Consider the following 22,213-nt stretch of genomic DNA (forward strand, 5'->3'; position numbering starts at 1 on the left):
CTGCTTGTCTGTTCTTAGTTGGTTCTCTTTTTAAATCATGCTAGAACTTATTTTAGATCTTAAAGGTTAACTGAGAATTTTATCTTTTTTAAGTTATTAATTTTACCCAAATTGCCCAGCTGCCTCCTTATTGTTCTGATACCTTCTCTTCCTGCTCTTATCCTAATTATTTTCTCACTTTTCAGTGACTAGAGGAAAACACAAGTTCTGTGAATCTCCTTCATTTATCCCTTCTGTTCTTTGTTGTCATGTTTACGTTTGTAGGTTAAATCTCCGTGAACTTGGACCCCTGGCATCTCATATGCGTTGGTTTATCTGGCTCATGGCAGCTGGAGGAACCATTTATGTATTTCTCTACCATGAAAAGTAAGAGAAAATAATTTACATTTGATAATTTTAAAATTAACTGCCTAAATTTTACCTGCATTTCAATACAATTTCCTTTATATTTGTATTTCAAAATAGTAGAAATACATAAATAGACTATATTGTTTTTAATAAATCTTTAGAACCATTTGGTATTCATTATTGGTGAATAGATTGCCATGGAAAGATATGAATGACATGTGTATGATATGATGTGGATGAGGGACAATATGGCCAAGCATTTTGGAATCAGTGGGACCTCATTTGTCATTCTAAGGCCAACTAGCCTTGTCCTCTGTAATTTACAGTCTTGAGGTAAGAAAAATAGCCTTTTGTAAGGTTTCTATGAAGATTGAAGGTAACAGATATTAAGTGCCCAGCACAATACCTACCAACATAGGAACCTACTGGGTGTTCCAAATAGGCTTCCATAAAAAAAGGGCCATTTGGAAGGATATCTAAACTCTTACTATTATGGCCTTGGGGCACACTTTACAGTTCCTTATTTAGAGCTCATAGTCACAAGTATTGAACAATATAAAAAGAAAGGCTTATTGAAATCTGTCATAAGTGACTCACTGGAAATTAGGACCCAGGTGTTCCAGTTCCTGATCCATAACTCTTTTTATTATCTAAGATGCTTGAATTTGAGAAGCTCATAACCATGATATCATTGTTATTTAATTTACAGTTTATTAAATTCTTTATCTCCATGGTTGGCAGAAGGGCTTTCAGAATATAATTTGTGTTTGTCAGAGAGTATTGTCTTATTTTTTCCTTTCAGGAGAAAGTGGTACTTCTCATTAATGTCTCTCTGATTTTGAAATTCACTCAAAATCTCTTTTGACCATAATTAGCAGTGCCAAGTGGGTATATGTGATATATATATAAATCCAAGGGTACACTTTGCTTCTTGGGCTCAAACCCTTAAGTCATATACTCAGATAAAATAGGAAGTAAAAGAAGGAAGGCCTTCTGGTGTACACCAAACTGCCAAGCTCCTTCTTCTCCTGATACGGTTACTTTACAACAGGTTTTGAGTATTAAACAATAAGAACGAAGTGAATTGCCCTTGACCATTTAGTTTGGCAGACATTATTGAGCACTTAAGTTGCATCCAGCACTGTTCTAGGCCCTGTAGATCCAAACATAAATAAACTCAGTCCCTGCCTTTGAAGAGACTCCAGTCTTTTATGATTAGATAGACATGTAAGTTGAATTTTAATACATTGAGTTCCTTGGAATTTTCAGGTATTCTGTAGCCTAATCTGATAATTATTAGGCTAGAGAATTGGAGTTCGTACAAATACAAAATGAAGACACAGACAAAATGCATCTCTTTCCTTAGGGCTGTTGTTTCTTTGCCCTTGATAAACCAGGTCCCAAACTGCATCCCCATCTGCCTTCATAGTTTGATGTTCTCTTAAGTGTGGATGGTAATGAAGACAGACAGTCTGGGGTTGGAAAGGGAAAGATGTAAGGTGGATTGAATTCAATTTGGTAACTTTTGACACGTGTTCTAAGTAGCATGTAATGTTTGCTGCCTTTTCAATCCTAGAGGAAATGCTAGGTCATTGTTACTCCCTGATAGTATGTTAGGTAGAGGCCTAGTGGTCTTCTTCTGAGGGATATATATCACTTAAGTAGTTAAAAGTTTACACTTCTCTTTTAAAATAAAAAAGGAAAATCTTTTATGTTAATGTTCTATGTAACAAAGAAATGCTTAAATTCAAAAGTATTTCTCTTTTTTTACAGGTATAAAGTGGTTGAGCTCTTCTTCTATCTCACAATGGGATTTTCTCCTGCCTTGGTGGTGACGTCAATGGTAAGAAAAGAGTTCACAATTTTAGTTATTTCCTTTTAAATTTCTGGTGCTTGTAATATGATTATAAATATGATACATAGTGGTTTTCCTTATGTGTTTGTGTTTTTTTAACTACTGCATGTCTCTTAACTACAGATTAAAAGGAAAAATAAATAAATAATGAAGTGTGCTGGACACTAGCACTCAGTCCTCTCTGAGGCTTAGAGAAGCTATGTATTTAGATGTGTTTTTCTTCTTTTGATATCTTCAGTATTTATTTGTTTCTTTTCTGTTTTTGATCCCACCATTTACCTTACTCTTGTCCCAAAGAAGTATGTCATTATATTTCTTTTTGAACTATTTAGCTTCTTAACCCTGAATCTATGGAAGAGGGTAAATTTTGAGATTTCTTTGAAGAAAATATAAACAACTGACTTCTAAAATCTCAAGAATTAGAAGGACCTTAAAAGGTCATTTTCTTCAGTAGTTTGGATATTCTTTAGATCCCTTTGCTCTTATTTTGTCTTTCACTTTTTTAATTAATATGTATAAATGGTACAAATTAATGGGTTTCACTGTGACATTTCCATACATGTATATATCATCCATTGATTATGTCTACTGTCCCTTTCACCTTTTCTCAGTCTCCCATTTCTCTTCACTTCCCTCCAACCCCCAATGTGTCCCCCTTCCTAGCCCCTAATAGTCCCTGACTTATTTCACTCAACATGTTCTCCAGTTCCATCCATTTTCCTGTAAATGATAGGATTTCATTCTTTTTTATGATTGAATAATACTCCATTGTGCGTATATATATATATATATATATATATATATATATATATGTATGTATATATATACATATACACACATACACACACACACACCATATTTGTTTTCCATTCATCTGTTGACAGCATCTAGGTTGATTCTGTGTCCTAGCTGTTCTAAATAGTGCTATAATAAACATGGATATAATACAGGTGTCTTTTTTTTTTTATGCTGATTTCATTTCCTTCAGATCCAGTTATACCCAGAAGCGGTATAACTGGATCATATGATAGTTCTGTTTTTAGTTTTTTGAGGAACTTCCATACTATTTTCCACAGGGACTATACTAACTTAACATTCCTACCAACAACAGTATGTGAGTTCCTTTTTGTCTACATTATTGCCAGTAGTTTTTATTTTTTTGATAATATCCTTTCTAACTAAGGGTTCAGTGGAATCTTAGTGTAGTTTTGATTTGCATTTCCCTGATGGCCAAAGATGTTGAACATTTTTTTTCATGTTTATTGGCCATTTGTACTTTTTTTTTGAGAAATAAATTCAGGTCACTTGCCCATTTTTTAAATTAGATTACTTGTTTTTTGTTGTTAAATTTTTTTGTTCTTTATATTAATCTAGATATTAATCCAGTCAGGTGAATAGCTGGTAAAGATTTTCTTGCAGTCTCTAGGTTGTGTCTATACTTGAGTGTCTCCTTAGTTGTGCTAAAGCTAAAATTTGATATAATCACTTTGGTTCTTGTTTTTTTTCCCTGAGCTTTGGAATTCTACCCAAAAAATCATCACTTGTGCCAATATCATGAAGTGCTTCCCTTCTGTTTTTTTTTTCCTAGTAGTTTTAAAGTTTTGGGCCTTACATTAAAGTTTGGGGTCTATTTTGAGTTGATTATTGTACAGGGTGAGAGATAGTGATCTAGTTTCAATCTTCTGCTTGTGGGTATCTGATTTTCTCAGATCATTTGTTGAAGAGACTGTCCTTTATTCAGCGTGAGTTTTTGGCACCTTTGTCAAGAATCAGTTGGTTGACTATGCATGGATTTATTTCTGGGTTCTTGATTTTCTTCTCTTGGTCTATATATCTATCTTTATGTGAATAACATGCTGTTTTTTGTTACTATGGCTCTGTAGTGTGTTTTGAAATCATGTATTATAAATCCTTCAGCATTGCTCTCTTTGCTCAGGATTGCTCTGGCTATTCTGGGTCTTTTGTGTTTCCATGTGGATTTTTAGGTTTATTCTATGAAGAATGTCATTGGTATTTTGATGGGGATTGCACTAAATCTGTAGATCACTTTGGGTAGAATGACCATTTCAACAATATTGATTCTCCAGTCCAAGAATGTGGGTGGTCTTTCCATCTTTTAGTATCTCCTTCAGTATCTTTATTCAGTGTTTTGCAATATTCGATGTAAAGGTTTTTCACATCCTTGATTGGGTTTATTCCAAGGGTTATTTTGTGTATGGCTAATATGTATGGGACTTCTTTCTGATTTCTTTCTTAGTAACTTCATTATTGGTGTATAATAAGAGTATTGATTTTTGTATGTTGATTTTCATATCCTGATATTTTACTGAAATTCTTTATCAGGTCTAAAAGTCTTTCAGTGCAAGTATTTTCTATATATAGAATCATTAGCAAATAGGGATAATTTGACTTTCCTGTTCCTTAATTGTGTACCTTTTATTTCATTCTCTTGTCTAATTGTTCTGGCTAAAACTTCTAGTATTATATCAAATAAGGGTGAAGGTGGACTTTCTTGGATCTTAGAAGAAATGCTTTCAGTTTCCCCACTTAGTATGATATTGGCCATGGGTTTGTCACATGTTGTCCTTATTATGTTGAGTTAGGATCCTTCTGTGCCTAATTTATTCAGGAATTTTATCATGAAGGGATGTTAAGCTTTAACACAGGCTTGTCCTGCATATATTGAGATGATCATATGGTTCTTATCCTTGATTTTATTCATGTACTGTGTTACACTCATTGATTTGCAAGTGTGGCATGCAACCTTGTATTCCTGAAACCAACTTGATCATGGTGAATGCTTTTTTTAATGTTTTGTTTGTTTTTAAGTGATAATATTTCTCTGTCCAAGGGATGTGGGTTTTTTCGTTTTTGTTTTTGTTTTAACTTTGTTTGAAAATATCTTTTGGGAACTTTCATGGGGAGAAGTATTACATTACCTTTAGTAGTCAGTTGCATATATATTTTGAATTCTTTTCACATTGAATTTCTGTTGAGAAATCAATGCATATCTGTCACTTTGATATCATTGCTTATAGTTTAATCCAACTAATTTTTTGTGCCTTTAGCTCAAATACTACAGTGACTTATGCTGTACATTTTTGCCATTAGCCATGACATTGATTAAAGAGACCCCGATATGTTTAGTTTGAACTCTCTTCCAAGCCTGCAATGGTTAGAATAAGTGTACCTGTAATTTTACTCCTAAGATCATAGGCACATTATAAGCACCTTACTATATACAGTGCTTGCCTTGGTCACAAAAATATCTATAGGAATTAAAATGTGGTTCTGTTTTTTCTGGTAATATGTCTTAGGAAAATCTAACAAAATATGTTTCTTTGAGGTATGAGTTTTATGATGGCTTTAATAATTACCTACCACCAAAAAAATACATGTATTTTAGTTGGCAACAGAGAATTTTTAAACGGAGGGAAGCAAATGACTAAATTGGCCAGGCGGCCATATAGTTAGAGGGCAACTCAGGACACCCAGAGCAATATAAGCAAAGTCTATGTAGATAGGTTACTAATTATTAGAGTAGAATTTCAAGTAAATTCCCTCTGGGTATTATAAGAACAGGTTTATCCAGTACTTTTCCTGGCCCAAATCTTTTAATTGGTATTTTCATAAGTGTTTCAATAGTAGGTGACTAAAGTTTGATAATCAAACAGGATAATCCCCACACTGCCCTTATATATCTTAGAATCCAGCAGGCAAATATAATTCATATTCAGTAAGAAGCTATAATGAAATTTTATAATGTCTTTGATTAGGGAAGGTTGAGACTGCTGTGTGAACTCAAGAGAGAAATAACAGAGATATTTGAGCTGATTTGAAAAGATAAGTAGAAGCCAAGAGATGAGGCAAGGGTTATAGATAGAGAGAACAAAATGAAGGAAGCCTGGACTGGGGGAAGAAGCTTCAGCATTTTTGAAGAATTGAAAATGGTTTGTTGTTAGGAACATGCAGGGTGTCTTGATTGTGCACATATATGTGGTGGTATAGGTGGCATAGTTTTGTGATAATGCTGTAGAGGTAGGCAGAAAGGACCATATAAGTCATTTGAACCAACAAAGGCACAGTGTGAGTGAGGACTCAAATTCTTTGGTTCCAGTCAGTCATGAATATCAGATGTAACCCTTTGGCCATAGAGAACTACAAAAGAATGAAAGCAACTGGTTTTTGGCATTGCACAGACATATAGAACCGTGATCCTTGAGAGAAGAGCTTTGAATTCTCCCCGCTTGTTTCCCTGGATACCTTCCAAATAGCAATAAAAGGAAGTGGAGCCCAGAGAGCAGCAGTCTGGGCATAAGAAGCAGAAGTTGGCATTTCAGGCTGCAGAGAAAGCTGCATTTGGGGGCAGGGAACTAGAAGGTGGGGCCTGCTGAGAGAAGCTCCAGAAATCTGCAAAAGAGTTTCCTTGACCAACTGTCAAGCTGAATATGTGCAGGGCAAAACTCTGCCAGCCCTTACCTAGAATAACTTTTTGAAGGTCATGAGATAAATGGAAATTCCAGAAAGTGCACAGTGCTGGGAAACATGGAGTTTCAATCAGCCCTGAGTGGAGAGATCACCGTGAACATCACAAGCATTCAGCTGACCCTGCCAAAGCCACAGCTTAGGAACAGAGCTATAGTAGCCCTAGATTGAGTACTACTCTAGACCTACCATAACAATGCTCCTGAACAAACCTTGAAAAAGTAAAAGTGATCATTCAGGAAATAAAACTGTCTGCTAGAACAAGTCTCAACTATCTTCCAAGGAAATCAACAAAATCTACACTCATTAACAATTTGGTATCCACCATCTAGATAAATACTACCAGGTAGGTAAGAAACAGGAAAATCACACATACTTAAGGAAATCAGATCAAGAGAAACAGATCCAAAGATGACAGAGATGTAGAAATTTTCAAGGACATTACAACATAATGAGTACACAGATGAGGAATCTCAGAAAATAAAAGGAGACTATAAAAAGGAAACCAAATGGAAATTCTAGACATAAACACTGTGCTGTCTTGAGAAAAACATTATTGGAGAGGTTTAACAATAGATTGCTTGCTGTAGAAGAAAAAGTTGGTGAACTTGAATCCAGGTCAGTAGAAACTACTCAGACCAGAGAGCAAGAGGAAAAAGAAGTGATTGAACAGAACCTTAGTAAATGTTGGATAATAATGAGTGGCTTAAGGAAGCATAATAGAAATAATAGTTGAAATTTTCTCAAATGTGATGAAATCAACCCACAGATTTGCAAAGCCAAGCAGGATAAACATGAGAACTACACTTGGGCACATTAGTCAAATCACTAAAAAACAACCATGAGGGGAGAAAATAGAGAAAATCATAAAATCAGCCAGAGGGAAAAAGCAAGCAGAGAAGATTGACCACTGGCATATGGTCAGAGTCAATAGAAGCAGGAATACAGTGTGGTGGTATCATTAAAATGCCACAGGGTACAAACCTATCAGCTGCACACTGAAGCTCTCCTGATGGTCATGCCAAAAATCAATCAAGAAGCCAGAAGTGATAGATCTGCAAATGAATACAAAATACTGTTTTTCATGTTTTAATTTCTTCAAAAGGTAAGTGAGGGGTTGTAACATTTTGAGGTAAACTAAATGACAACTAAGGGAGGGATGGAGAAAAGGAAGTGTACTGCTGTATGAGTTTTGATCTTGTGTGGAAGGGGATGTAATAATAAAGATGTATTGGGATAAGTTTAGAATGCATTTTGTAATCTATAGAACAGCCACCAACAGCAACCAAGACCCAGTAAATAGGTCTGTAGCTAAGTACCAAGAGAAAAGGTAAAATGGAATACCAGACTTACTCAGTTTAATCTAGCAGAAGCCAGGATAAAAGAAAAGTGGTAACCAAGAATGGATGAAACTGAATAGAAATCAAATAGTAAGATGAGAGGCTGAAGTACAGCCATGTCAATAATTGTGTATATTATATATAGCAACAGTTAAATGAAAATTCAAATTAAAAAGCAAAGATTTTCAGACCAGATTTAAATATAGCAAAACTCAGATATGTGTGTTTTACATGCAACACATTTTAAAATATGAAGACAGTTTAAAAGTAAAAGAAAGGAGAAGATACCTTGTGAAAGACTAATCATGAGAAAGTGGAAGTGGTTATATTATATTAGACAAAGTAGATATCAAGATGAAGACTATTACCAGTTTAAGAGGAGCACTTTATAACAACACAGTTCATTTTAAGGAGACATAACAACCCTTAGTGGGTATGTAGGTTAACAATAGAGCTTCAAAATACGTGGAACAAAATCTTACCAGAAGTAAGGCAGAAACAAACCCAAAGTTGCAGTTGGAGATTGTAATACTCCTTTCTCAATAACAAGTAATTCATTAAACACATGAACTAAAGTAGTAATAGGGACAGAACGTTTGAGCAACATAATCAACAAGTTAACCTAATTGGCATGTCAGAATACTCCACCCAATCTGGCAGTACAAATTTTTTTAATCAAAATAGATAATATATTAGGCCATAAAATAATCCTCAGTGAATATCAAAGAATTGAAATCATGTAGCAGAAAAGATACAGAAAATCCCCAAATATTTGTAAATAAACCCATGGGTATTTGAACTGAGTAATAATGAAAAGGCAATCTAACACTTGGTGGTAAGCAGCCTAATCAGCACTGGTGAGGACCTGTGCTGCTTCAGTTGCTTGTGATGGTGTGATGGTTGCTTTTATCTGTCAATTTGGCTAGGCTGTTGTACCCAGATGCTTGTCTAGTATCAGTCTAGTTGCTGGGAAGGTACTTTTTAGTTGAGATTAACATTTAACTCAGTAGACACTGAGTAAAAAACTCTTCTCCATAAAGTAGGTAGGCTTCAGCCAATCAATCAAAGGGCTTAGGGAAAAAGTCTGAGGTCCCTAGGAAAGACTTTGCCTCTAGATTTCCTTTGGTTGTGGGCTACATCAACTCTCCCTTGGGTCTCCAGCCTGCCAACCAAGCCTGCAGAATTCAGACTTGCTGCCTCCATAATTACATATGCCAGTTCCTTAAAATAAATCAGTACACACATATAAGCATACATGCATGTTCTATTGGCTGTGTTTCTGATGAACCCAATTAGAAAAGAAGAAAGTTTTAGAATTATTGATCTAAGGTTCTACCTTAAGCTCCAGAGAAAGAGTAAGTTAACCTCAAAATAACCAGCAGTTAAAAAAGAAAGAAAAGAAAAAATAGAGAATGGAAATTAGTAAGATAGAAAATGAATTATCAAATATAGAAAATTAATGAAACCAATGTAGTTTCTTTGAAAAGATTATAATTGGTAATATTTTGATATCTCTATTTCTTAGATGGATAAAGAAATAGAGAAAACATAATGTTGTAAGGAATAAATTGGGGAATATCAACATAGATCCTATAAATATTAAAAGCAAAATAAGGAGATATTGTATACAACTGTATACCACTAAATATAGTACCAGTGAATATAGATGAAATGGACAAATTTATTAAAAGGCAGTATGTCCCATAACACAATCAAGAAGAAATGAAAGATCTGACTAGCCTACTTCATCTTTAAAGAAATTAAATCTATAATTATACCCTTTCTACAATGAAAACCCTAGGTCTTGATAACTTCACTGACACATTCTAACAAATAGTTAAGGTAGAAATAAGGCTGGTATCACCCTAATGCTAAACTGACAAAGACATTACAGGAAAAGAAAACTTTATGAAAGAGGAAAAAATTTCAACAGAATATTTGTAAATTTGATTTATCAATATATTAAAAGAATAATGCATTATAATCAAGTTAGATTTATTCTGGGAATGCAAGATTGATACATCACTTAAAATTAGTCATTTCAATTCATCACAATGAGAGAATTAAAGAGAAAAACATTGGTCATTTCAGTAGATGCAAGAAAAGCATTTGGCAAAATTCAGTATTCATGGTTTGAAAGAAATTCTCAGAAAACTTGGAAACTTCATAAATCTCTTCTATAAAAAACCTGCCAGGTAATGACATAACTAATGGTGAAAGACTGAATGATTGAGAACAGGCAACAATGTCTGCTCTTGCTACTTATGTTTAGCATTGAATTGAGCTTCTAGCCATGCAGTAAGGGGAGAAAAGAATTAAAAGGCACACAGAGTGGAAGAGAATAGATAGAACCATCTTTATTCACAGATGGTATTGTTCATGTATAGGAAATCTTAAAGGATCTACAAAAAGTTAATAGGATCTGAGAAGCAAATTTAGCAAAGTAGTAGGATGCAAAATTGAAATAAAAGAGTAAATACATGTACAAAGGAGTACAGTGGGCAAGGGAAGTCTTTTCAACAAATATGAACTTCAATTTCACACCATACACAGAAATTAATTTGAGGTGTCTCATAGACCTAATTATAAAGCCAACACTATAAAGTTTCTAGAAACCCTAGAAACTTTAAAGAACATGGGGGCACCTTGTCATTACAGTTTGGGGTTGGGCACCAATTTCTTGGGTCATAGAATAACCAAGAAAAAAATAAGTTGAGCTTATTTGCCAAAAGTATTGCTCATCAGAAGACACTATTAAGGAAATGAAAAAAGCCACACACTGGGAGGAAATATTTGCGTTCTCCATGTCTGACAAAGGAATACATCCTAAAAATATAATTGCAAAGAATTGAAATCATGCAGCAGAAAAGATACAGAAAATCCCCAAATATTTGTAAATAAACCCATGGGTATTTGAACTGAGTAATAATGAAAAGGCAACCTAACAATTGGTGGTAAGCAGCCTAAGCAGCACCAGGAAGGACCTGTGCTACTTCAGTTGCTTGCGTTGGTGATGGTTTAAGAAATGTGTGTGTGTATATGGATGCATGTGTGTATAAATTATTGATTTATATAATATATGTACACACACCCACATATATTCAAATCAATAATGAAAGGATAATCTAGAAAATTGGGTAAAAGACTTGCATAGTCGTTTCACACACACACATGCTATATGTGTGTATACACACACACAAAAACACATACTTATACACCCAAAAAAATATTCAGTAAGGCTTTGAAAAGGTGTTCAGTATCATTAGTCATCAGGAAAGTGAAAATTAAAACCCCAGTGAACTACAACTACAAACCTTGTGGAATGGCTATAATTAAAAAGACCCAGAAAACTGGAACCCCTTAATATGTTGTTGGGAAAGTATAAAATGATATAATCACTTCAGAAAATTGCTTTCTTTCTTATAAAATTAAACATATTAATCCTGTGATTCAACAGATATCACCCAACAGAAATGAAAACTTACATCTATAAAAAGACTTGGGCAATAATGTAAATGTTAGTTTTATTCATAGTAGCCCCCAAATGGAAATAATCAGTAGACAAATTGTGTTAAGTAAATCACTGGATTACTAAGCAATAAAAAGGGATACATGAATATATGCTAGTACATGTGTGGATTTCAGAAAAAACATTGAGCAGACAAGAAACCAGAGACAGAAATGTATATAAAACCCCACTTATGTGAAATTCTGGAGGAATTGGACTTGGTATGTGTTAGTGTAGCAACAGTGCTTGCCTTGGTAGCTGGAGGTCTACAGGACTGAAAGGGTGCCAGTGAACTTTGGGGGTTTTGGGGTCACGTGGATGTGTACATTTATCAAAAGTCATACCGTTCACTTAAGATCTATGCATTGCTTTGTAAATTAGTCATCAAGAAATTAATACCCCTGCCTGCCCCCACAAAATGAAAGTTCAAAAACCAGACCAGCTTAGTTCAAATTCTGACTCTGACATTTGAAAGCTATGTAGCTATGAGCAAATTATTTAACCCCTCTGTTTTAGTTTTCTCATTTGTAAAGTGGAGTTTATAACAATACTTAATATAGGGGTTTTGTGGAGATCAAAATGAGTAAATACATGGAAGTGCTTCAAAAAGCGCCTGGCATGTAGTAATAATAATGACGAAAACACTTTGTTTTAGAGTTGCCTATGTTCTTGTCTTTGAAAGTTGATAAAGTAAATGGGGTGTCTTGAGGAACTATTAACTAAATATTTCAAAATCAACTTTTATTAGATGAGTAACTCTTGCCACTTGGGGGTCCTGTGTCCCTTTGTGAATCTGACAAAGGCTTTTGCCCTCTTCTAGAAAAGTGCTCCTAATATACACACAGAATTTTGTATAATGGGTATTAGTTTCTCTGTAACCTTGAGGAAGTTATAGATGTGTGTGATACATTGATTTTGTTTTTGTTTTTACTTAAGTAAAAATCTGGCTAAAGTCCCTTCTTACCAAGTATAAGAAGAAATCTGATATCAGTCAACATGGGTTGGTGCCTTCCCCATCTTCAATCCTGCAAAAATGGCTCCTGTGAACTTTGAAGATAGGATTGCTCACCTGGCCTCACACCTGGTCCTTAGCTCATACTCATCTGTCATTGTCCTTGCCTTTAGGACCCACATAGAGCAGGTGTCTGAATCCAAGCTTCTGGCAGATTTGGCCACAGGGAACTGACTTCATAATGGCTGCCTTTCTGACTGGAGTGAGATGGTATCTTAGGGTGGTTTTGATTTGCATTTCTCTGATTGCTAGAGATGGTGAGCATTTTTTCATGTATTTGTTAATTGATTGTATGTCCTCTTCTGAGAAGTTTCTGTCCAAGTCCTTGGCCCATTTGTTGATTGGGTTATCTGCTTTTTTGTTGTTTAACTTTTTGAGTTCTTTGTACACTCTAGAGATTAGAGCTCTATCTGATGTTTGAGGGGTAAAAATTGGTTCCCAGGATGTAGGCTCCCTATTCACCTCGCATATTATTTCTCTTGCTGAGAAAAAACTTTTTCAGTTTGAATTCGTCCCATTTGTTGATTCTTGGTTTTAACTCTTGTGCTATAGGAGTCTTATTAAGGAATTTGGGGCCTGCCCCCACGAGATGAAGATGAGGACCAACTTTATCTTCTATTAGACGCAGAGTCTCTGGTCTGATTCCTCAGTCTGCCGTCTTGAAAGGTACCTAAACACGCTCCCCGAGGGAAGAAGCCCCTCATCCCTGGAGCCACCATCCCACCTGGGGTTTCTGACAGGAAGAAGCCCAGAGCCCCCACCTCTGCCAGCTGTCAGTAGTTTGGACACCTGGGATCTCCAGGTCCAGGGGTAGCTCCATTCCCACCATTGATAGCAGGCCCCCCAGCCTGGGCAGCCCAACCCACTGAGCCCTTGGTGCTGACAGACGTAGAAATCCCACCGTGGGGGCCCATGTCAGCACCCACACACATTCTGTCATGTATGACTAAAAAAAATAAGTAAAAATTTAAAAAAAAGGTGGCAGACTGGAGCTGTCTACTGCTGAGGCCCTGTGAGTACTGTTGGGTTTTGGGCCCTGGTGAGAGAGTAGGAAGTTCCTAGTGGAGTCAGATGGAGGCCCCAGATGTGGGGGAAGGGGGACTGTGAAGTCATAATGGTGTTCATGAGGGTGGCCCCCAAGGGAGCCCCTGGCTGCAGAGCCAAGCCTGCCAAGGTGCTGGGAGAGGGCCTGGGAGGAAGGGCCAAGGAACAGTTGGCAGGCTGTGGAAGAGGGGGACACAAAGTTTGGAGGTAGGAGGGTGTCTCTGGGAGGAGAGAGCAGCGCCCACCCACTTTGGGCGGGGAGGCAGTGCTGGGGTGGTAAGGCAAGGTCTGGCTGAGGCCCACTGGTGCCAGAGGCTTGGCCCCTCCCCAGGTAGAGGGGCCCACACATGGGCTGGGGTTGGGGGGCATGGTATAGCTGTCCCACATGGCCTGGGACTCACCCATCAGAAGGCAGTGGATGTGCTGCGGAGCTTTCTGTTTCTCCCAGTTCAGGTCCTCAGTGGTGACTGGACAGGCCAGTTCCAGAAGTGGTGGCAGCCTCAGAGGTCCCCCTATTGATGTGACGGCAAAGGAAACTTTCGTTTCTGTGGCCTACCCGTATTCCCCATGGATGAGCATTTCTTCCTTGGCAATGGCTGTCCCGCTCTGCCTACAGCCACCTTCTCACACTGGGCCTTCTTTGCCATCCATTTCCCTGCAAATGCCATGATCTTGTTATTTTTTAGTGCTGAGTAATATTTCGTTGTGTATAAATGCCACATTTTTTAATCCATTCATCTATTGAAGGGCATCTAGGTTGGTTCCCCATTCTAGCTATTGTGAATTGTGCTGCTGTAAACATTGATGTGGCTGTGTCCCTGTAGTATGCTCTTCTTAGGTCTTTTGGGTATAATCCAAGAAGGAGAATAGCTGGGTCAAATGGTGGTTCCATTCCCAGCTTTCCAAGGAATCTCCATACTGCTTTCCAAATTGGCTGCACCAATTTGCAGTCCCACCAGCAATGTATGAGTGTACCTTCCCCCCCACCCCCCCCATCCTCGCCAGCACTTATTGTTGTTTGACTTCATAATGGCTGCCTTTCTGACTGGAGTGAGATGGTATCTTAGGGTGGTTTTGATTTGCATTTCTCTGATTGCTAGAGATGGTGAGCATTTTTTCATGTATTTGTTAATTGATTGTATGTCCTCTTCTGAGAAGTTTCTGTCCAAGTCCTTGGCCCATTTGTTGATTGGGTTATCTGCTTTTTTGTTGTTTAACTTTTTGAGTTCTTTGTACACTCTAGAGATTAGAGCTCTATCTGATGTTTGAGGGGTAAAAATTGGTTCCCAAGATGTAGGCTCCCTATTCACCTCGCATATTATTTCTCTTGCTGAGAAAAAACTTTTTCAGTTTGAATTCGTCCCATTTGTTGATTCTTGGTTTTAACTCTTGTGCTATAGGAGTCTTATTAAGGAATTTGGGGCCTGCCCCCACGAGATGAAGATGAGGACCAACTTTATCTTCTATTAGACGCAGAGTCTCTGGTCTGATTCCTCAGTCTGCCGTCTTGAAAGGTACCTAAACACGCTCCCCGAGGGAAGAAGCCCCTCATCCCTGGAGCCACCATCCCACCTGGGGTTTCTGACAGGAAGAAGCCCAGAGCCCCCACCTCTGCCAGCTGTCAGTAGTTTGGACACCTGGGATCTCCAGGTCCAGGGGTAGCTCCATTCCCACCATTGATAGCAGACCCCCCAGCCTGGGCAGCCCAACCCACTCAGCCCTTGGTGCTGACAGACGTAGAAATCCCACCGTGGGGGCCCATGTCAGCACCCACACACATTCTGTCATGTATGACTAAAAAAAATAAGTAAAAATTTAAAAAAAAGGTGGCAGACTGGAGCTGTCTACTGCTGAGGCCCTGTGAGTACTGTTGGGCTTTGGGCCCTGGTGAGAGAGTAGGAAGTTCCTAGTGGAGTCAGATGGAGGCCCCAGATGTGGGGGAAGGGGGACTGTGAAGTCATAATGGTGTTCATGAGGGTGGCCCCCCAAGGGAGCCCCTGGCTGCAGAGCCAAGCCTGCCAAAGTGCTGGGAGAGGGCCTGGGAGGAAGGGCCAAGGAACAGTTGGCAGGCTGTGGAAGAGGGGGACACAAAGTTTGGAGGTAGGAGGGTGTCTCTGGGAGGAGAGAGCAGCGCCCACCCACTTTGGGCGGGGAGGCAGTGCTGGGGTGGTAAGGCAAGGTCTGGCTGAGGCCCACTGGTGCCAGAGGCTTGGCCCCTCCCCAGGTAGAGGGGCCCACACATGGGCTGGGGTTGGGGGGCATGGTATAGCTGTCCCAGATGGCCTGGGACTCACCCATCAGAAGGCAGTGGATGTGCTGCGGAGCTTTCTGTTTCTCCAAGTTCAGGTCCTCAGTGGTGACTGGACAGGCCAGTTCCAGAAGTGGTGGCAGCCTCAGAGGTCCCCCTATTGATGTGACGGCAAAGGAAACTTTCGTTTCTGTGGCCTACCCGTATTCCCCATGGATGAGCATTTCTTCCTTGGCAATGGCTGTCCCGCTCTGCCTACAGCCACCTTCTCACACCGGGCCTTCTTTGCCATCCATTTCCCTGCAAATGCCATGATCTTGTTATTTTTTAGTGCTGAGTAATATTTCGTTGTGTATAAATGCCACATTTTTTAATCCATTCATCTATTGAAGGGCATCTAGGTTGGTTCCCCATTCTAGCTATTGTGAATTGTGCTGCTGTAAACATTGATGTGGCTGTGTCCCTGTAGTATGCTCTTCTTAGGTCTTTTGGGTATAATCCAAGAAGGAGAATAGCTGGGTCAAATGGTGGTTCCATTCCCAGCTTTCCAAATTGGCTGCACCAATTTGCAGTCCCACCAGCAATGTATGAGTGTACCTTCCCCCCAACCCCCCCCATCCTCGCCAGCACTTATTGTTGTTTGACTTCATAATGGCTGCCTTTCTGACTGGAGTGAGATGGTATCTTAGGGTGGTTTTGATTTGCATTTCTCTGATTGCTAGAGATGGTGAGCATTTTTTCATGTATTTGTTAATTGATTGTATGTCCTCTTCTGAGAAGTTTCTGTCCAAGTCCTTGGCCCATTTGTTGATTGGGTTATCTGCTTTTTTGTTGTTTAACTTTTTGAGTTCTTTGTACACTCTAGAGATTAGAGCTCTATCTGATGTTTGAGGGGTAAAAATTGGTTCCCAGGATGTAGGCTCCCTATTCATCTCGCATATTATTTCTCTTGCTGAGAAAAAACTTTTTCAGTTTGAATTCGTCCCATTTGTTGATTCTTGGTTTTAACTCTTGTGCTATAGGAGTCTTATTAAGGAATTTGGGGCCTGCCCCCACGAGATGAAGATGAGGACCAACTTTATCTTCTATTAGACGCAGAGTCTCTGGTCTGATTCCTCAGTCTGCCGTCTTGAAAGGTACCTAAACACGCTCCCCGAGGGAAGAAGCCCCTCATCCCTGGAGCCACCATCCCACCTGGGGTTTCTGACAGGAAGAAGCCCAGAGCCCCCACCTCTGCCAGCTGTCAGTAGTTTGGACACCTGGGACCTCCAGGTCCAGGGGTAGCTCCATTCCCACCATTGAAAGCAGGCCCCCCAGCCTGGGCAGCCCAACCCACTCAGCCCTTGGTGCTGACAGACGTAGAAATCCCACCGTGGGGGCCCATGTCAGCACCCACACACATTCTGTCATGTATGACTAAAAAAAATAAGTAAAAATTTAAAAAAAAGGTGGCAGACTGGAGCTGTCTACTGCTGAGGCCCTGTGAGTACTGTTGGGCTTTGGGCCCTGGTGAGAGAGTAGGAAGTTCCTAGTGGAGTCAGATGGAGGCCCCAGATGTGGGGGAAGGGAGACTGTGAAGTCATAATGGTGTTCATGAGGGTGGCCCCCCAAGGGAGCCCCTGGCTGCAGAGCCAAGCCTGCCAAAGTGCTGGGAGAGGGCCTGGGAGGAAGGGCCAAGGAACAGTTGGCAGGCTGTGGAAGAGGGGGACACAAAGTTTGGAGGTAGGAGGGTGTCTCTGGGAGGAGAGAGCAGCGCCCACCCACTTTGGGCGGGGAGGCAGTGCTGGGGTGGTAAGGCAAGGTCTGGCTGAGGCCCACTGGTGCCAGAGGCTTGGCCCCTCCCCAGGTAGAGGGGCCCACACATGGGCTGGGGTTGGGGGGCATGGTATAGCTGTCCCAGATGGCCTGGGACTCACCCATCAGAAGGCAGTGGATGTGCTGCGGAGCTTTCTGTTTCTCCCAGTTCAGGTCCTCAGTGGTGATTGGACAGGCCAGTTCCAGAAGTGGTGGCAGCCTCAGAGGTCCCCCTATTTATGTGACGGCAAAGGAAACTTTCGTTTCTGTGGCCTACCCGTATTCCCCATGGATGAGCATTTCTTCCTTGGCAATGGCTGTCCCGCTCTGCCTACAGCCACCTTCTCACACCGGGCCTTCTTTGCCATCCATTTCCCTGCAAATGCCATGATCTTGTTATTTTTTAGTGTTGAGTAATATTTCGTTGTGTATAAATGCCACATTTTTTAATCCATTCATCTATTGAAGGGCATCTAGGTTGGTTCCCCATTCTAGCTATTGTGAATTGTGCTGCTGTAAACATTGATGTGGCTGTGTCCCTGTAGTATGCTCTTCTTAGGTCTTTTGGGTATAATCCAAGAAGGAGAATAGCTGGGTCAAATGGTGGTTCCATTCCCAGCTTTCCAAGGAATCTGCATACTGCTTTCCAAATTGGCTGCACCAATTTGCAGTCCCACCAGCAATGTATGAGTGTACCTTCCCCCCCACCCCCCCCCATCCTCGCCAGCACTTATTGTTGTTTGACTTCATAATGGCTGCCTTTCTGACTGGAGTGAGATGGTATCTTAGGGCGGTTTTGATTTGCATTTCTCTGATTGCTAGAGATGGTGAGCATTTTTTCATGTATTTGTTAATTGATTGTATGTCCTCTTCTGAGAAGTTTCTGTCCAAGTCCTTGGCCCATTTGTTGATTGGGTTATCTGCTTTTTTGTTGTTTAACTTTTTGAGTTCTTTGTACACTCTAGAGATTAGAGCTCTATCTGATGTTTGAGGGGTAAAAATTGGTTCCCAGGATGTAGGCTCCCTATTCACCTCGCATATTATTTCTCTTGCTGAGAAAAAACTTTTTCAGTTTGAATTCGTCCCATTTGTTGATTCTTGGTTTTAACTCTTGTGCTATAGGAGTCTTATTAAGGAATTTGGGGCCTGCCCCCACGAGATGAAGATGAGGACCAACTTTATCTTCTATTAGACGCAGAGTCTCTGGTCTGATTCCTCAGTCTGCCGTCTTGAAAGGTACCTAAACACGCTCCCCGAGGGAAGAAGCCCCTCATCCCTGGAGCCACCATCCCACCTGGGGTTTCTGACAGGAAGAAGCCCAGAGCCCCCACCTCTGCCAGCTGTCAGTAGTTTGGACACCTGGGATCTCCAGGTCCAGGGGTAGCTCCATTCCCACCATTGATAGCAGGCCCCCCAGCCTGGGCAGCCCAACCCACTCAGCCCTTGGTGCTGACAGACGTAGAAATCCCACCGTGGGGGCCCATGTCAGCACCCACACACATTCTGTCATGTATGACTAAAAAAAATAAGTAAAAATTTAAAAAAAAGGTGGCAGACTGGAGCTGTCTACTGCTGAGGCCCTGTGAGTACTGTTGGGCTTTGGGCCCTGGTGAGAGAGTAGGAAGTTCCTAGTGGAGTCAGATGGAGGCCCCAGATGTGGGGGAAGGGGGACTGTGAAGTCATAATGGTGTTCATGAGGGTGGCCCCCCAAGGGAGCCCCTGGCTGCAGAGCCAAGCCTGCCAAAGTGCTGGGAGAGGGCCTGGGAGGAAGGGCCAAGGAACAGTTGGCAGGCTGTGGAAGAGGGGGACACAAAGTTTGGAGGTAGGAGGGTGTCTCTGGGAGGAGAGAGCAGCGCCCACCCACTTTGGGCGGGGAGGCAGTGCTGGGGTGGTAAGGCAAGGTCTGGCTGAGGCCCACTGGTGCCAGAGGCTTGGCCCCTCCCCAGGTAGAGGGGCCCACACATGGGCTGGGGTTGGGGGGCATGGTATAGCTGTCCCACATGGCCTGGGACTCACCCATCAGAAGGCAGTGGATGTGCTGCGGAGCTTTCTGTTTCTCCCAGTTCAGGTCCTCAGTGGTGACTGGACAGGCCAGTTCCAGAAGTGGTGGCAGCCTCAGAGGTCCCCCTATTGATGTGACGGCAAAGGAAACTTTCGTTTCTGTGGCCTACCCGTATTCCCCATGGATGAGCATTTCTTCCTTGGCAATGGCTGTCCCGCTCTGCCTACAGCCACCTTCTCACACCGGGCCTTCTTTGCCATCCATTTCCCTGCAAATGCCATGATCTTGTTATTTTTTAGTGCTGAGTAATATTTCGTTGTGTATAAATGCCACATTTTTTAATCCATTCATCTATTGAAGGGCATCTAGGTTGGTTCCCCATTCTAGCTATTGTGAATTGTGCTGCTGTAAACATTGATGTGGCTGTGTCCCTGTAGTATGCTCTTCTTAGGTCTTTTGGGTATAATCCAAGAAGGAGAATAGCTGGGTCAAATGGTGGTTCCATTCCCAGCTTTCCAAGGAATCTCCATACTGCTTTCCAAATTGGCTGCACCAATTTGCAGTCCCACCAGCAATGTATGAGTGTACCTTCCCCCCCACCCCCCCCATCCTCGCCAGCACTTATTGTTGTTTGACTTCATAATGGCTCCCTTTCTGACTGGAGTGAGATGGTATCTTAGGGTGGTTTTGATTTGCATTTCTCTGATTGCTAGAGATGGTGAGCATTTTTTCATGTATTTGTTAATTGATTGTATGTCCTCTTCTGAGAAGTTTCTGTCCAAGTCCTTGGCCCATTTGTTGATTGGGTTATCTGCTTTTTTGTTGTTTAACTTTTTGAGTTCTTTGTACACTCTAGAGATTAGAGCTCTATCTGATGTTTGAGGGGTAAAAATTGGTTCCCAGGATGTAGGCTCCCTATTCACCTCGCATATTATTTCTCTTGCTGAGAAAAAACTTTTTCAGTTTGAATTCGTCCCATTTGTTGATTCTTGGTTTTAACTCTTGTGCTATAGGAGTCTTATTAAGGAATTTGGGGCCTGCCCCCACGAGATGAAGATGAGGACCAACTTTATCTTCTATTAGACGCAGAGTCTCTGGTCTGATTCCTCAGTCTGCCGTCTTGAAAGGTACCTAAACACGCTCCCCGAGGGAAGAAGCCCCTCATCCCTGGAGCCACCATCCCACCTGGGGTTTCTGACAGGAAGAAGCCCAGAGCCCCCACCTCTGCCAGCTGTCAGTAGTTTGGACACCTGGGATCTCCAGGTCCAGGGGTAGCTCCATTCCCACCATTGAAAGCAGGCCCCCCAGCCTGGGCAGCCCAACCCACTCAGCCCTTGGTGCTGACAGACGTAGAAATCCCACCGTGGGGGCCCATGTCAGCACCCACACACATTCTGTCATGTATGACTAAAAAAAATAAGTAAAAATTTAAAAAAAAGGTGGCAGACTGGAGCTGTCTACTGCTGAGGCCCTGTGAGTACTGTTGGGTTTTGGGCCCTGGTGAGAGAGTAGGAAGTTCCTAGTGGAGTCAGATGGAGGCCCCAGATGTGGGGGAAGGGGGACTGTGAAGTCATAATGGTGTTCATGAGGGTGGCCCCCAAGGGAGCCCCTGGCTGCAGAGCCAAGCCTGCCAAGGTGCTGGGAGAGGGCCTGGGAGGAAGGGCCAAGGAACAGTTGGCAGGCTGTGGAAGAGGGGGACACAAAGTTTGGAGGTAGGAGGGTGTCTCTGGGAGGAGAGAGCAGCGCCCACCCACTTTGGGCGGGGAGGCAGTGCTGGGGTGGTAAGGCAAGGTCTGGCTGAGGCCCACTGGTGCCAGAGGCTTGGCCCCTCCCCAGGTAGAGGGGCCCACACATGGGCTGGGGTTGGGGGGCATGGTATAGCTGTCCCACATGGCCTGGGACTCACCCATCAGAAGGCAGTGGATGTGCTGCGGAGCTTTCTGTTTCTCCCAGTTCAGGTCCTCAGTGGTGACTGGACAGGCCAGTTCCAGAAGTGGTGGCAGCCTCAGAGGTCCCCCTATTGATGTGACGGCAAAGGAAACTTTCGTTTCTGTGGCCTACCCGTATTCCCCATGGATGAGCATTTCTTCCTTGGCAATGGCTGTCCCGCTCTGCCTACAGCCACCTTCTCACACCGGGCCTTCTTTGCCATCCATTTCCCTGCAAATGCCATGATCTTGTTATTTTTTAGTGCTGAGTAATATTTCGTTGTGTATAAATGCCACATTTTTTAATCCATTCATCTATTGAAGGGCATCTAGGTTGGTTCCCCATTCTAGCTATTGTGAATTGTGCTGCTGTAAACATTGATGTGGCTGTGTCCCTGTAGTATGCTCTTCTTAGGTCTTTTGGGTATAATCCAAGAAGGAGAATAGCTGGGTCAAATGGTGGTTCCATTCCCAGCTTTCCAAGGAATCTCCATACTGCTTTCCAAATTGGCTGCACCAATTTGCAGTCCCACCAGCAATGTATGAGTGTACCTTCCCCCCCACCCCCCCCATCCTCGCCAGCACTTATTGTTGTTTGACTTCATAATGGCTGCCTTTCTGACTGGAGTGAGATGGTATCTTAGGGTGG

The 22,213-nt window shown here is 41.5% G+C and overlaps 1 protein-coding gene across 4 annotated transcripts in view; it reads left to right on the top strand.

Moving 5' to 3' along the window:
• LOC114084485 (monocyte to macrophage differentiation factor-like) overlaps window positions 1–22,213 on the top strand; it is a 71,148-nt gene that overhangs the window by 12,959 nt on the left and 35,976 nt on the right. For 3 of the 4 annotated variants that reach the window (XM_071603642.1, XM_071603640.1, XM_071603641.1), the window contains exons 5-6: window positions 265–366; window positions 2,122–2,191. In XM_071603642.1, coding sequence (XP_071459743.1) covers window positions 265–366; window positions 2,122–2,191 — 172 coding nt within the window. Of the gene's footprint in view, window positions 1–264; window positions 367–2,121; window positions 2,192–12,661; window positions 12,806–22,213 lie in introns of those variants that run through there. The other variant, XM_071603643.1, reaches the window with a different exon arrangement.

This window comes from Marmota flaviventris, chromosome 17 (assembly GCF_047511675.1).
Source record: "Marmota flaviventris isolate mMarFla1 chromosome 17, mMarFla1.hap1, whole genome shotgun sequence".
NCBI classification, from domain to species: Eukaryota; Metazoa; Chordata; class Mammalia; order Rodentia; family Sciuridae; genus Marmota; species Marmota flaviventris.